The sequence below is a fragment of the Colius striatus genome, chromosome 1 (assembly GCF_028858725.1).
Source record: "Colius striatus isolate bColStr4 chromosome 1, bColStr4.1.hap1, whole genome shotgun sequence".
NCBI classification, from domain to species: Eukaryota; Metazoa; Chordata; class Aves; order Coliiformes; family Coliidae; genus Colius; species Colius striatus.
The window spans coordinates 147155847-147171989 of NC_084759.1; the positions used below are offsets into that span (position 1 = coordinate 147155847).

At 42.2% G+C, this 16143-nt stretch overlaps 1 protein-coding gene across 3 annotated transcripts in view; it reads right to left on the bottom strand.

The window, feature by feature from the left end:
• KIAA1549 (KIAA1549 ortholog) overlaps nt 1-15633 on the bottom strand; it is a 144730-nt gene extending 129097 nt beyond the window's left edge. For all 3 annotated transcript variants that reach the window (XM_062011122.1, XM_062011114.1, XM_062011127.1), the window contains exon 1: nt 15391-15633. In XM_062011122.1, the coding sequence (XP_061867106.1) occupies nt 15391-15511 (121 nt within the window). In that variant the 5' untranslated portion in view covers nt 15512-15633. The remainder of the gene's footprint in view (nt 1-15390) is intronic.
• Between the last annotated feature and the right edge of the window lie 510 nt (nt 15634-16143).

A 16143-nucleotide genomic window follows, 5' to 3' on the forward strand; every position in this document is an offset into this window, starting at 1 on the left:
TTTTTTTCCCCTCCATCTGCAAGGGATTAGGAAATTGAAAATTTGTCAGTTCCATAACTGGTTTATGTAAACCAGCTCTAATCAGAGCCTAAATCTGTTACAGTCAGTATCATGAGAGATCTTCACATTTCTGAGTATCTCAAAGACCATAATACTGCTAGATAGGATAGAAAAATACACCTATTACTGACATTCAAATAATTATGAAACAGAACCCGTGAAAATTGTCAACAGTGAAATATGACTAAGATGACACATTGAAATATCTATGTGTGGAAAGCTTTCCTGCATTAGTTCTTAGTGGCAAAGGAAAATGTTATTATTGAAGCTAACTATGCAAAACAACAAAAGGTCTAAAGCTTTTACAGCATTATGTATGGACATACCAGGAAGTGTGTTTTTCAATGAAAGTCTATTCTGGAAAAAATAGTTGTCCTTCTTAAGTACCAATGAGAACTGCAACACTGATCTTTCTAATTCAAGCCCAGAGATGCTTTAGAATTTTTAATGCTCCAAATTCATGTGATACTTAAATCACAATTAAAGAACCCACAAGGGTGACACTTCCAGCTCCATATAAGATTGGAAAAACACAGTCTCTCTAAAGTGACCTACAATTTGCATAGTCTAAAATGATTCACTTTTATTACTTTCCCCCTGATGAGGCTTCCTCTCCTCAAGACACTGTTCCATCATTAAGCCAATAGACAAAGGAAAAAAATGTTCAGTATCACTTGGCTATAAAAGACTACCAAGACAAAATTAAAATCATACCCATTTACTCCATAATAAGAAACATGCTGGCATATATTTTTCTTCAAATTCTTTCAGTATTCTTTTCTGCTCCCAACCCTCCAAAGTACCACAATATCCAGGAAAACTCCAGCATCTTCTACAGTAAAACACATTCATTTGTCCCTGCTCAGTTTCCTTCAGAAGGGGATGAGAACTGACATGCCCTCCTTCTGTTATGGAAGGCAACACAACAGACCCCATACCATTAGTTTAACTCTGCTCACAGGAAAGCTACATCAGCACCAGCTGCCAGCAAGGTCCTACTCACAAAACTTTGCCAAAGTCTGCTGAAATTGACGAGCACTCCCTACAAAATATTTTGTCTCTAGTGCTGACAAGTATTTTCAAACCCCATCTCTCACATGGCAATGTTGAATCAGACAAGAAAACATTTCCACTACCTACTTCATGCTGTAGCCCAGTAACTGCAATCTTGCTCTCTTAGATGATGCAGAAAACATCTAAAGCAGCAACTCTTCAGCAGGTAGACAGCATAATACATACACTTTATAATCCGACTTCAGTCAGGTGTTAAACATTGACTGTTTCATATAGGGCCACCCACATTTTAACTCCCAAAATTTTCTTGCTTTTTACGTGGTCTTGGAGAGCTTAGCTTGCCAAGTTAAGACCTCTAAACCTGGATTTACCTCAAAATGCCCAGAGATGCATTTGCTGACCTACAGACAAGCATGGCTTATTAGACTGGAATAAATTTATAAGGGCCTGATTTGCACACATGGTAATTACAGGTCTAACCACAAGGTGGTTTTCTATTTGATATAGCGTAGAGAAATAAATGAGAGCCAAAAGACACAATAGCATCACCAGTTTAGCCAGTACCCCAGTGAGTCCTCTGGGACTATGAAGCACACAGCAGGAACAGAGGCTGTGGCATAGGGAAACAAGCAGACAGAGGGAAGCTCAGCATGTTGGCAAAGCTTGGGGCCTTTGAGGCTACACAGGCAGAACATATGCAAAAAGAGTGTAAAGAAAGGAAGTGCTCATGTGGAGACTAGACAGTATATATTTTGAAGCCAGTCCTAAATCAAAAGGCATCAGCTGTCAAGAAGGATGTAAGGTCCTACTAAAATGCATTAGCAAGAATACTAGTTCTCTAAGTCAGTCAGTTTTAAAAGGGAAAACTATCTGTCTAGATAAATAATGGAGCTTAAGCTTTCTATACAAAGTATGACTGAGGACCAAGGATTATTTCCTTCAAGAAAGAGATTTTACCATGTACTCAGAGTTCAACTGCTTAAAAATAAAAAGATACCGTTTCTTTTCAGAAGATAAAACTTCCATAAAGAGAGTAATAAAGATTACTAAAGAGTTCAAATGAGAAAGTAGTTGCTGATAAAATGAAGGTTTATCAATAACAGAGGCTATTTAAGGATCAAGCAAGATCCAACCCAGTTGCTCCTTAATAAATATCAGAGCAAAATAGAGCTGTGGTGCCATTCTGTAGCTATGTTCTGAAAGTTTTTTCCTTCTCCCTTACGTCCCCAGATAATCATTTCCGCGCTCCAGAGGTGCCAATCCAATTGTTTGCATGACTGTGCTCCAAGTTAGGACTTCAAGAACTATCCCATTTAAAGGAGAAAATACAAACCAAAACCAAAACAGTAAAAACATCACAATAAAGTATGTCTTAAAAATACAGTCTGTACAACAACTATTCAGAAAACTGAAGTGACAAGCTAGGAGAGATGTAACAAAAATATCTCAAATTGGATTTTCCTCAGCATGGAGTAACACAGAATCACGGCTTCATAAGACTGAAAAAAAACCTCAGTCATATCTGGCAAAAGAACACACTTCTGCTTTCTTCCTCCTCCCCGTTTCCAAGTCTTCCCTTCCTCAACAAGAAAAAAACCCCACCCATTCCTAACAATTCCTACTCTCCTCCCTAAGTGTTTGGAAGTAGTATACAGACTCCAAATCCAACAAAAGCTGTAATCACGTCATTTTTTTCCCCTGGTTTTCAGGAGAAAAGATGGAACTCCCTGCAATTCTCATTCTAAGACAGAGATATAGAATAAATGGGTACAATATATGGAGGAGAATAAAAGAGGTATGGGGGAAAGCACAGAAGGGAATGCTGAAACATTTGGTTAAACACATGGTTTAAACAAAAATCTACTATTAAGGAAAACAAGTGGAAGAAAAGGATGTGGATTAAAAAAAAAACATGTTATGTTTGCAAAGTGGAATCTCTTGGTCTCGTGTCTCCATTTGAACAGGTATATATTAGAACAATTCAACGTAAAACATTGATATGAAACAAGATTGAGCTCAAAAGACTAGCTTTGACTGTTACTGGTGTGTCTCCTGATTCAATATACCCCACACCTGCTGTAATGTTTAAAAACAGAGGGAAACCTGCTGGGTTTACTTGTTTAAAATTAGAAATTGATTGCTTCATGAGCAGCCCACTTACCAAAGTATTATTTTTATTTAGAAATGTACTATTTTCCATAAATATCAAAAGAGAATGCTATAAGGAAGTCAGTAATATTTTTTCCACAGAAAACAGGCTATTGATATGTCTGTCAGGGACTACATCATGACAAGTCATGCCACTAACTCAATTACACAGTCACTGAGCAATTTCTGCATGAACACAAGCATTTAATAGAAAACCCCCTTACATCTACCATATTATTTTCAACTTCTCAAATTAAAAAAAATCCTGCACACTGAGGAAAAACAAACCCATTTCTCCTGAAAACTATGAACAGGAGTTATTAATTATGGGACATACAAGACATTTACTGTTAATAACATACCCCATTAACTTTGATTTACTTGTCTTGGATACTCGTTCTTGAAAGCAAGTCAGAAAAAATCTCATACATTATTTTTAAATATATGTCTCAAAACTCCTGTTTCAATGTTTTCCACGTAGCTTGAGAAACAGAGATGCAATTCAAAAGCTCAGAATCATTTAGACTTGCAGACACAGCATGAAGTTCTTGCCATGACTTACAGAGTTTCAACTTCAACATATTTGAAACAGCACGGAATCCAGTCCTAGAAGCTAGAAAGATATGATAATGGTGTTTCTCTTACACTGCATCAACAATTCCGGAAGCATCAACAAGCTTATGACCAAGTTTCCAGAGAGGAGCAACTGTATAAAAATTAGCACAGTAAAAATCCTGTGAGGTTATAACGACAACTATTCTAATGAGAGCTTTGATCATTAGAGTTCCTCATCTTGTAAAATTCCTGTAGCTCCCTATTCTTTTCTGATGACAGATTATGTTCATGCTCCTTTACATTACAAGAGGAAGAAAAACTTAAGGAAGGCACTGTAGAATTATCAGAGTAAACTGGTATCAGACACTATATGATATAGCTCCTAAGGTGAGCACAATAGAAATTTAAGTCTTGAGGCACAAGTCTTTGGGAGAGTTCATACAGCCAAGACTTTCACGCCTTTATGCATTCTTCAATCATGAGAAGTAACAATTTAAAGTGTTCACTCTTCTCCTAAGGGAAAAAAAACAAATAAACAAAGCCCAAACACCACCAAACCAAAACACACACATCCTAATGCGTTATGAGCACAAACCAGTAATACATGCCTGAGCTTATATGCATGTTCCACAAACACCTGCTGTTTTGGGTGGTTGCTTTAACTGCCTATGACAAACTATATTTAAGATGCACCTGTGCTTTTCACCTGTCCTTCTCCAAGGAATTCAATGCACACAGATTGATCTTAAACATGTCGAAGAATTGCAGTAGTTATTATTTTAACTAATTACTTTAACTAGTAAAATCCTCTCGTTTTCCCCCCAACTCCCTCAAAACTTAAAGTAACAAATCTCAAAATATATCTTCATAAAACCCAAGTCCACTAATTCATTAGAAACACAACTTCTGATGCATGAGAAGTGTAAGCAGGAGCTTGAAGTAGTCCCTCAAATCAAAATATTTGTCTTTATAAAACATATCAATTCTGGCACCTGCATTTAGAGGATGTTATTTTTTTTCTGCTTTTAAAAGTATCTAGAAACAAGTTTTAGATGTGACCTCCAAGGTTAACACCATTTAGGAATGAGAGAAAGTACTGCAGAATATTTCTGAAGTATCTTACCCAAACGACACTGATGCTTGTGCTGCATATATGACACAACATAAAGCTGCCTTCTGTTCTTCAAGGGTGTATTTTATTTCCAAATATAAAACAATGCAACCAATCTAAACTGTCAGTGCAATCTCACACATCAGCATCATGTTCTAATGATGGTTTTGGCTCATTCAAGAAATTTTGGTAGATCTGAAAGGCTCTCTTCAACATTAAGATTTCTAGAACAATCTTGACCTGACCTTAGTGCTTAAACTTTACACAGGGTAAATAGCAGCAGTAAATGCTAAAGAATTGTAAGAATTAATACTCCAGTACAGAAAGTGTTCAGTTTTGTAAGTTTCTAATGCTCTCAGGATTTTAAGAAGATTATACTTTCAAGTGACACTGTCTAGTTGGAATCCAGTCAATTTAAAAAGAAGCAAAATAGATTTACATTCATTTCACATTCCTCAGCTATCTTAATCCTTCTGGCAATTTTTACAGTTTAAAGAACCTGTCTGTGGTAGAAGCAGCAAAGTAACTACTCACAAAAGAAAACAAAGTAAATAGACTAACACAATTTCTTTCATTGAAACCGTCTTGTCTATTCTGAGTATGTCTTGACAAAACCTTGATTACTATGTTGATAAGTGTTTATGGTTTGGTGTTTTTTTAACCAAGTTACTATAAAAAGTACATTCACTCTGGAAAGACAAAGGATTTTTTTTCTTTTTTTCTTCTTTCAGAGCGGAAAATCTTACATCTTCTAAAAACTGAATGTCAATGGCTGGAAGCCCAACCCTGTTTCATCTTTCATCATAAGGACAGGAAGTAAGGTCACTGTCAGCTTCTAATTGAAAACATCTTCAAACCAGACTTCTGCTCTAGATCAGGATTTTGTTCTGTGACATGCAATTTCCATCCCAATATATCACACAAGTTGGTCTTCATTCAACACTAGATCCAGTTTTAAATACAGACACCCACTGGAGAACATACCTAATCAGAATCCATTGCAACTTTCTTCCTTCTATTAAAAAAATAATGTGATATTAACCCAGGAGAGTCTGCTATATAAATGCTTGGAGTTTTGTCTCCAAACACCACCAAACTAAATCACTGGCTTTGTGACTGAGTTGTGCTCATTGCAATCTGCATACATGAAGCAGAATCTATTTATAACAGAATTATGGGCCACATCTAATCTAGTTTTCACCCAACTAGAAGGAGAATAAACAGTCCCTGTACCACCTTGCAGTATTGAACAACTGTCTTTAAACGAGGAAACAACTTTTACTTTGAGAGTATCCACAAACTAACTCCTTACACTATTGTCTGCGGAGAATAGGAGGCTCTTCTTGTGTGAGAAATATCATCAGTTTGATTTTCTTAGTGTTTTCATACTGTCCAATGTTACCATTTATTTTCAGATGTATTTACAGGTCTCAAATACAGCTTACCAGGCAACTGAAAATTTTCTACTAAAACTGAGCCCAGGTAGTCCTTTAAAAGATGGCCTGTGCAAGTGCCATAGCTCCTTCTGCATAGCTCTAGAGAAAGCATGGGGATGCTCAAGTCAAATATACAGTGGAGCCGCAAAAACCTCAAGCTTAGCAGTATCAAGCAGCTCTCCTCTTAACACTGCACTCCTCCAGTAAGCCTTCCACCATCGATATCCTAATCCATCTTCCTCATTTCACCCACTCCTACAGCAGCCTCAGCCCCCAGCATTATCATTGCTGTTCCTCATTTCAGTATCCTCCTGATGAAAGCTGCTATCCTCCCTCTCTCACTCACAAAAACCAATGTCAGATAAAGGGCACAAAGACAGCTCCCTGCTGTCTTAACTGTCCAGAAAAGCTTTGTCGGAATGCGCTCACTGCAGAGCTGGGAAGTACTGCACTCACCTGAGCAGGGGCCAGCAAGCAGGCAGCTCTGGCCAGGACATCTGCACTGCCCTCCACCACTCCAGTCAGGAAACTTGGCCACTTTCCAGTCACCCACTGTCACTCAGCTATTGAAGAAGAGAAGCTTTGCATTCTCCCTTCAACCAAGACCCCAGCTCTGTGCTGCACTGGCTGACAGTACATACCACTCAAAAGACTTGGTCTAGTGGTATTTATTTGCTCCATCTCCCAACTACCTTGAATCACTTAGAACCCTTTCCTTCCACCATCTCTTCCTTGGCTAATGGCAAGGGCAAATCCTAAATTTTGCACCAAGATGAACAAGTTCCCAGCCTGCCCAAGTATACATTTCATAGAAATGTCTATGAAATTTTCCTAGAAATATCTAAATATTTTGAGTACTAATATGCCTCTCCTTCCACCTGTCATAGTTTAGCAAGGAGCAGCTTTTGCTTGGTAACAGGGGGAGCAGGTTGCAGTGAAGACCCAGTAAAGAGTTTTTGGACTCTCCCCTGGCTCCTGGGTTCACACCCACCTCCGGCCCAGCTGGGCCTATCTGGCGCCTCTGCCATCACTATTTAGGGATGGTGTAAGAGTGATACACGATGGAGGCAACCATGTGGACCCTACAGCCAGAGAAGGAGGAAGGAAGGAGAAGCAATAGACCAGAGACCCCTCGGCTGTATCCCTGCAACCTATAGAGGGCCATGGCAGGACTGAGAGTTACCAGCAGCTCTGTGTGAGTGAGCCTGGACGGGCGAGGGACTGTGTGGGGAGACGGCCATGGCCCAGGCCGTGCTGGAGAGCCTGCGCGCCGCAGAGCAGCCCCACACGAGAGGCAGAGAGGAGCTGCAGCCTTTGGAATAAATGCATGTCGGAGCAGCTCGTGCAGGGCTGCTGTGTTTGTGAGGTACCCCATGGATTTTCAGGGAGGAGCCCACCTGTCCTGAGAAGTGACAAACAGCAGAAGCTAATGATGGGCCTAAACCACGAGACCACTTCACTTGTTAGATACACGAATGCTAATCATTTATTCAGTTGACGAATACAGATATGACAGGTAGAATCACATCCACACCATTTACTTGTACCAGTCCTCTCAGTTATAATCTATGCAGTACTATGAAATGCTTAAGAAACTGAACTTGCACAGATACTAACTTTAAAAATTAATGTGTTCCTCCCACATGTTATAACCAAGGATAAAGTCACTACAGTAAGGATTACAAAATATTCTTTGAAACCTTATAAAACTGTTAAACCTAAAATCAATCATTCAAAAGCAAGGAGGTATAATGATACAAAGGCTACCTAAGATATCCTAATTTCAGCAGCTTTTCTCTGCATAAACATTATGACACAGTATTTAATTATACAACCACAGATTGTTTCTTCACTTGAGCAGCACACCAAAGTTTCCAGTAACGCACAGACACTGGCCTTAATGTTGCAGTTTGGACATAAATTACATTATTTATCTCACAATGTCATAAAAACAGAATTGCAAAATATTTCAGGATGTCATCTACTCCATCCTTCTACATCACTGTGGAATCACTGTTGCAATCTACTTCTATTAGATCATTATACAAGCTGTTCTTACAACTCTGATGACCGATTACACTATTGCCCCAAACCATGTATTTCAGGCTTTCATTATCCCCACTCTTAGGAAACCTGTCTTGTTTCTTGCAATTCAAGTCTTTTACTTCTTCTCTTTCTCACAAACAATGGTTTATTACACTTCTATTTATTTTTTATATGTTTGAATAAAGTCCTGTTCACTTGGTTTTTTATTTCTTCTTGGGTTTTTTTTGTTCTAGATCAGAAAACTTCAATATTTCTGTGACCTGAACTGTCTCCAGCTGCCTGTCTCTTCCTTTAAGGACAAGGTCCCATACCAGACACAGCATTCCAGTTGGAGCTCTTCTGCCGCTGAATCAAATCAATAAGTTATTACACCGGATACAACAAAGACCATAACTCATCTGTTCATGAGATCCAGCACTACTGTGATCCTGTTGAATCACATTATGTTTGTGATCCATGATAAACACCAGATCCTTTCATATAGCACTGTTACATTGACTGTTCCCCATCCTACGGCTGTGCAGCTTTTCATCTTCTTCAGTATAATACTATTTTGCACGTTCCTTACTGAAAAACATCTGGATTTTCAGGCCCTTATTTTACTATGTTTCCAGTCTTCTTCCCCTCCTCCTCCCTTTACTTGCCGCTGAATTTTAGCCTCTTACCTCTATGTCAAACCACAAGACCAGACATGCTGTCTTAGCCAGATGGTTGAAGTCAATTCAAAATTCTATACAAGGAATTAATTCATAGAAGAGAAGCCTCTCTAAACCAGAGGGGAGAAAGGAAGAGGACCAAAAGGATTAGAAAACAGTGTGTCCTTGCAGAACATGCAGGTAAGGGATGTAGGCTGAAACTGTTAAAACTGAAAGTGTGCAAATATCAGCAACCATAAATTAGTTACTTTTCTGAACATTCTCCTTTTCTTTTTTTTTTACATTTGACAAAATCCTTTTCCACGCATTTATACAGCACAGTAGGTCTTCCTATCCCTGAGGCTAGTTAACTCTCACTGCAAATGTCTTTGTGTGGTAAATGCATAGTTACATCATCTGTTACTTTTTATTTGCTTACAAATAGTTTATTTCTTAACACTCTTCTATGGATTCAAGCTTGGTAGATTGATTTATCATCCACTAGATTTTTACTATTTTAAAGACAAAAATCTTTCTGATAAAACTTATTTTTTGTGCTCATTGTTACTACATCTGAACATTTCATACTAATTTGAAAACTCAAACAAGGAATTATATCTAAGAAATTACATTTTATAAATGGTGAATCTAAGAAACAAGGTCAAATTCTGAGTTCCTAATTTGAAACATTGAGTATTTAGAATTACAGACACAAAATCTACTCAAGAACATCTCCCTTTCATTTATTTGGCAGCTGCAAGCACTCAGCATTTCTGCAACACAGATCCCAGAGGTCTCACGTCCAGTAAATGAAGAACACACAGCTAGTGACCACCTGTGGGAAGCTTGGTTTAAGCAACTCCCTCACATCACTGAAACTGTGCAACAGCAACACAATTCAATTGTCTAGGACAGCATTTAATTACATTAGCAGTGAAACCTTTATTCAAACTTTCCTGTCCCACATCTCATTCATTTCACATCTTCAAACATCTGCTTCACAAGCAGCAAGAGTCCTATAGATAACTTCACTTGCTATCCAACACCCATTTCTCCCCAGAGCAGGATCAGTTTCATACATTGAAGCAGATTATCATGTTCCTGGCTGAGAGGAGAAAAAGGCCAACACTCTGAAGCCCTGGGTTGTGTGCCAAATTCTGGAGAAAGCATCCCAGGGCTGCAGGCACACGCTTCCCTGTTCCTAAACTCCAAGCTTTATGCTTTCAGCCACATTTCTTCCAGCCTTGTTCCAGTCCCTTTTCTACTTCTGCATCTTCCTTTCAACACCATTTTTTGAGGTTTATTTTCCTTTCTTAAATCAAGTTCATTTGTGTTTCCCAGTGTGCTTACCCTACTACCAGGTTGCACTGCTTATTTCTTCTAGGCTTAACTTCTGCATTGCAGTTTTCCTCATGAACAGACCTATTTCCCACTCTTGGCCTAATGTCTTGCCTCCTAGTCTTTGTGCTCTGCCAGATACGGTTTCTCTCATCTGACAAACCCTCTTGCAATTTGTGTGTCTCTTCCTACTCCTACAACTCCCAGGTTTCTGCACATATCTCAATGAACAGAACAGCAACCAGAAGAGATCCAGAGACCTTTCCCTGCTGCTTAACTAAATCAGTCCTATGGTGGCTCCTTCTAATAGCCTTCTCTCCATTTTCCCTCTTGTGCAATCAAGTATCACCACACAACACTGCACCACAAGGCATATGCCAGAGTTCCCCTAAAGAGAGTAAACCACTCCATTATGTAACAGACATCCTCAAACATAAGGCAGGCAGGTGCTAATTCTCAGTCATTCTCAAGCTCAAGTTAGTCCCACTTCTGGAGCAGTTCAGACAGACCTCCACAGCACAGTCCAGTCTTTTATGTATCATTTTTGGGTGACAGGAAGCACACAGTACAGCTGCCCAAGTGGCAAATATACTCACTGGTCAGTATTAACTGAGAACAGACTATACTCAAGTTTTCACAGACAAAAAAATGCATTATTTCTATGACAGCTATGTGTGTCTAAATTGAGTTGCTACAAGCTTATGGAAAAAAAAAATCGCTTTCAAAGCAGCAGCAAACATCTCCTCAGAGCAGACACAATTTGCCAAAGTTTAACTGCATGTTCCAAAGCATAAGGGTATTAAAGTTCAGAAAAGAAGCTGGCAGAACTCAGAGCAGAAACCATTGTTTTCCCTCGTCTCAACATCAGAAATATCTGAACTCTTTCAACTGACATTCTACAAAGGAAGAAAAAGCTTCAGCCCATAGCAAAATGCACAATTTATAAATTTCAATGCTTTTGTTCTCAACTCCATTGCAAAGCAGCTATTTCTTACAAGTATCTTATCTTACACTCTACCCAGTCTACCACTTTCCAATATTTATTCTGTGTGTTTTAAGTGTAATTAATTACATTGATATAATCAGTGACGACAGTACTGATGGTCAGTTGTATCTTTTCCCCATCTCAAGCAATCAGAAGATGACACCGCTAATCCATTGCTCTTATGAAAGGTTTTCCCTTAGTCTTCCAAAACATCTGTCTCTAATAACTTCAACAGCTGAAAACACAGCACATATAGAGAGTGTCAATCACATTTCTTATTGAGTTCATGTGTTTAGCAACAACTAAAGAAAGCACAAAAATATATGACTTTTAAAGAGAGGGGAAAAAAAAAAGACATAATATCATGTAACCTCACAGCACAAAACTGGCCACACTAACAACGACTCTGTGAAAATGTGATGCTTATACACAGACCAAAAAAGAACTGAAGTCTGCACTGTTCATTTAACCTTACCATTTGACTTAAGTTTGAGGCTCCAAGACAAAATGTAAAAGACAATTTGTGCTATTTCCTTATGGCTTTTTACTTATACACAGGTTCCCACGACATACTCTGTTTAATAACTCTTATGCAATTAGTGTTATTTCATACTGCATGCCACAATGGGCAAGGCTGGAGGCTCACTGGTAGTTTAGGACATCAGCCATAAACAGATTTACTTTCAAATGAAGAAAAGCCATGTCTCCCACAGCTGAAGTGAGACTGCATTATTAAGAAGCCTATTCTGCTTCATTTCTCTCCCAAGCAACTCCCCACACACACTCTGAATTGAGAAAAAAGAACTGGGTTGTCAGAACCTGCCACTTACCACAGTCAGCAGCTTCCCAAGACCTCTTGGAAAAGATTTGTGCTGCAGTTAAGAATCGCTGCTCTTTAATGTGTCTGGTGCCTGAAATCTATTACCCAAGGTAGGTCAAATCTGTTAAAGCTTACTTTGTTAAAGGCATGCTATATTTTAAGTCCAAACTCCGCCTGAGAAATCTAAGACCTCGCTTCACTGAAAACAAATGTCACTCACAAAACAGACACAACTGAACAAAAAGCTGCACTGTCCACTAGCTTGTCTAACACTCTAACTTCTTGAAAGAATATGCAAAACAAAAGCACACTTCCTTTGGCAAGACAAGACTACAGCTTGCAGACATGAGGCTGAAATAAATAAAGCAAGGGCGGCATAGAAAGCAGTCTTAAAGGGAATCCCCCAACCATATGGGTCTTCTGTGAAAATGAACTAGAAGCAAGCTTGACAAGCTGAACCGGCCACAAGAGACGTGATGCCAACTTCAGTGTCTGCAACACACTCATGCAATTAAATTGAATAAATAATATCCTGCAAGTGTCCCATAAGGCAGCTTTATCTGATTCTTTGCTTGACCTCCACAGATCTTTGGTCCTTGAGTCTCTGAGGACACTCGCTGCAGACTTTTCCCAAGCCCAGCACATAGCTCTCATCTCTTGATGAAACAGTGCAGCGAGACAAGATAAATCCTCCTGATTGTCAGTGCGGGAGTTGCACAAATTGCGCAATGGTACAAATGCAAAAACACAGCCTGGGCTAAGCAGTAAGACATTCACAGAGCCTGACCAAAGCCCCAGTTCACAGAAGTGCTCAAATGCATACCTACCTTTAGAGGTCTGTCCACATACTAAGAGTTCAGTATCTGCTTAATTGTAGAAGCTGAAGCCCTGATTCAGTGACATGTGACTTCAGTGGGAGCTGGATCAAGCACTCCAAAACCCAAGGTGATTTACTATTTAATTTTCTTAAGTACTGACATTCACTTTGCTATTTCAACTGCAAGCCAGTGGCTCTAAGAGCCTGCTCTTAATGTATGTATTTTCTGCATAACTCAAAGCTGTGTTTGTTCCTAAACTAATCAAGACTAAATGGCACTGAAAAGAAAATGAACTTCACCCACGGGAGATACTCAAGAGAGTTGTACATCTGTTGAGCAATTAAATAAATGTTGTCCAAGCCTCTGCCATTTGACCAGCACACATCTACTTCTGTTTCACACCACCTATTATACCCTCAAAGCACTTCAAGGCTAAAGAAATTATTAGGATAAAGGCTGTGTCTTAATGTTTAAAAAATTATGGGCCCAAGACAGAGAAACCAGCCTCCTGTCATGCTTTATGAAAAAGCATTTCACCTTAACCAAAAAGGAACTAAATATTATTGATCTCTGCAACCTGTAACCTTTCAATCTCTGCCATGAAGGTACCATTTCTGAGATGCCTATGATTTTCTTCTGGTATCTTCTGAGGAGCAAGTTTGCTCTTAAGTTTACTAAAGTTCAGCCTACACAATTCATGTACCGAGTGGAAAAATGTAGAGTACTGGCAAATCAAAACAGCTTGAAGGCTCCTGTCCTAGACTGAACAAGAACGCATCGCTTCAGGGGAGATGTGCTGTCTCTGAGTGCTCCCTTCCAGGAGCCCAAACACTAGCTAAGTTACATAATATTTCTACTCCTGCTTTTAAGTTGTTTAGGAGAATGTACCGCAATCACATAAAAGTTTACAGAAATATACAATGTTTCATTAAGAACTACTAAGTATTAGACAAACAAACAGAAGCCTTCACTGTTTTACTATGAAAATCTAGAAAAAAAAATGCTCAGCCATTCTAGTAAACCCAAAGATGCAAAGCAAGCAAATCTTCAACTTACAAACATATTGCTTTGCATTCTCCTATTTGTACGCAAAGCCTGGTGTAGTTAAGTAAGAGACTTGCTGGATTACTAGAAATTATCGACTTTCACGTAGGCTGGAAAAGGAACATCTCTTCTTGGCTACGGAGGGAGTTGGAGCAGAATATAACTTCCCTGAAAAGCTAACCAGTCATCACCATAAACGCAGAATACCTTCTGAAGTGGAAAGAAAGGAATATTAAGAAGACAAGTATGTTCTATAACACTGCAGCTTCTTAAGTACCCAACAATAATCAACACAATTCTGGTGTTTAAGTAAGAGAGTCAACACCAGTCAGTCCACTTCATGATACAGGCTAATGCAGATTCGTATCACTTCTCCCGCTTTTTAGCAACGTATTGACTTTGATAAAAATGCCTTCTTTCGTACCTAACAAAAAAGAAAGCCTATAGTCACAGCAAAACTGCCTTCTTTCTATGAAATGAAAGTTTACACCTTTTATTTAAAAAGGAAAAAAAAAAAAAAGTATTACAGATGAACCAAGAAGCGCTATGGGACCAGAACCAAAAGAGACATCTCTATGATTAAACCATCTGCTTAACTACAGACTAATTCTGATGTCTGGAACCACTAGAGAAAAGAAGAGGAAAAAGGGGGCCACTAATTCCTGGCTCTTTTGAAATATCTACTGAATACATCGTCCTCTGAAGCCACTTCTCTCCACAGTAAAGTCATGCCATGGCTTTGCTTAGAAAGCAACGCTGTGCGTTTCGAGGGGTTCCGATGCCTCCTAACTTGAAAGGCGATGGACAACCAGGCTGCCCTGCACCCCGCAGGCACTCCCACCCCAAAACGCCCCAGGGCACTTCGAGAGCCGCAGGGCCAGGAGAGGGGAGTGGGTGCCGCGACCACAACTGCGGCCGACCACCGGCTGGCACAGGACACCCCACACACGCCCGGCAACACCGTGTCCCCCGCGGGGCATGGGGCAGGGCTGCCACCAACACCCCTCCCCACATCGGTTCATCACCTTCGCTTCCACGGAGCGGGCGCCAGCTCCTTCCCCCCCCAGCCCCGCGCGTCCTAACTGCCCGCGGCAGGGCTCGCGGCCCCGCGCCAGAGCGGACGCGGTTTGGCTGCAAACAATGCGCGCGCTTTCTGGCGGAGCTCCCCGGCAGCGCCGCGCGCACAGGCGGCCCCCGCCCGCCCCGCCGCATTGTTACCGGCGCTGCCTCCCCCCGCACCCCGCACGCGCTCGCTAACGGGCACCGGTGCAAGGGGACGGTTGCCCTCGGCAGCGGCGCCCGAGCCCCCTCGGGCACGACCACGGCACGGCACACCTGCCGCGGCCCAGCCGGCCCCGCTGGCACCCTTTGTTCCCTTACCTGCGGCGGGCGAGCCCCGCAGCGCCGGCACGGCGAGCAGCAGCGGCAGCAGGGCGGGCAGCGCCGGCCGCCACCGCGCCGTGGCCACCGAGGCCACCACGAAGCGTGTCATCCCCTCCATGGCACGGCACGGCACGCCGCGGCCCGGCGTCAAGTCATCGCGGCGCCCCGCGTCCCCCCCGCGGGCTGAAAAGGCTGGGCGGGCTCGGCGACTCCTCCGGGGCGCATCCACCGCCGGCGGGGCTGGGACACCCGCGGACGGGAGGCCGTCGCAGCCCTCCCTCCCCACGCCCACCCCGTGAGGAGTATTCACGGGGGCAGCGCCGCGGCTACAACCGCCTCGCAGAAGCAGCGAAGCGGGAGCCGGCCAAAAGAGGGGCAGCGGCGCCCCGCAGGGCCCGCGAACGGCTGGGCCCGGCCCGGGGGCAGGGAGGCGGAGGGAAAGCCCCCGCGCTGCGGGGCAGCAGGGCTCCTCGGCCGGCCGCGGCGCTCACCCGGACGGCTACGGCCCTTCACGTGGGAGACGCCGATGGCAGCCCCGACCGGGCTGCCCGGCGCTCGCTCACTCGGCTCGCTCCCTGGTCCCTCCCTCCCCGCCAGCGACGCGGTAACCCCGGCGGAGGCCGGCCCGCGGCGCTGAACGCAACGGGGCCAGCCGCCACCTGCGCGCGCCCCGCCGTCCGCGTCTGCGCGGGGGCGCGCCCGCCCCGCCCCCTCCGCCGCGCGCGGGCGGTGAGGCGGGGGCCTCGGCTC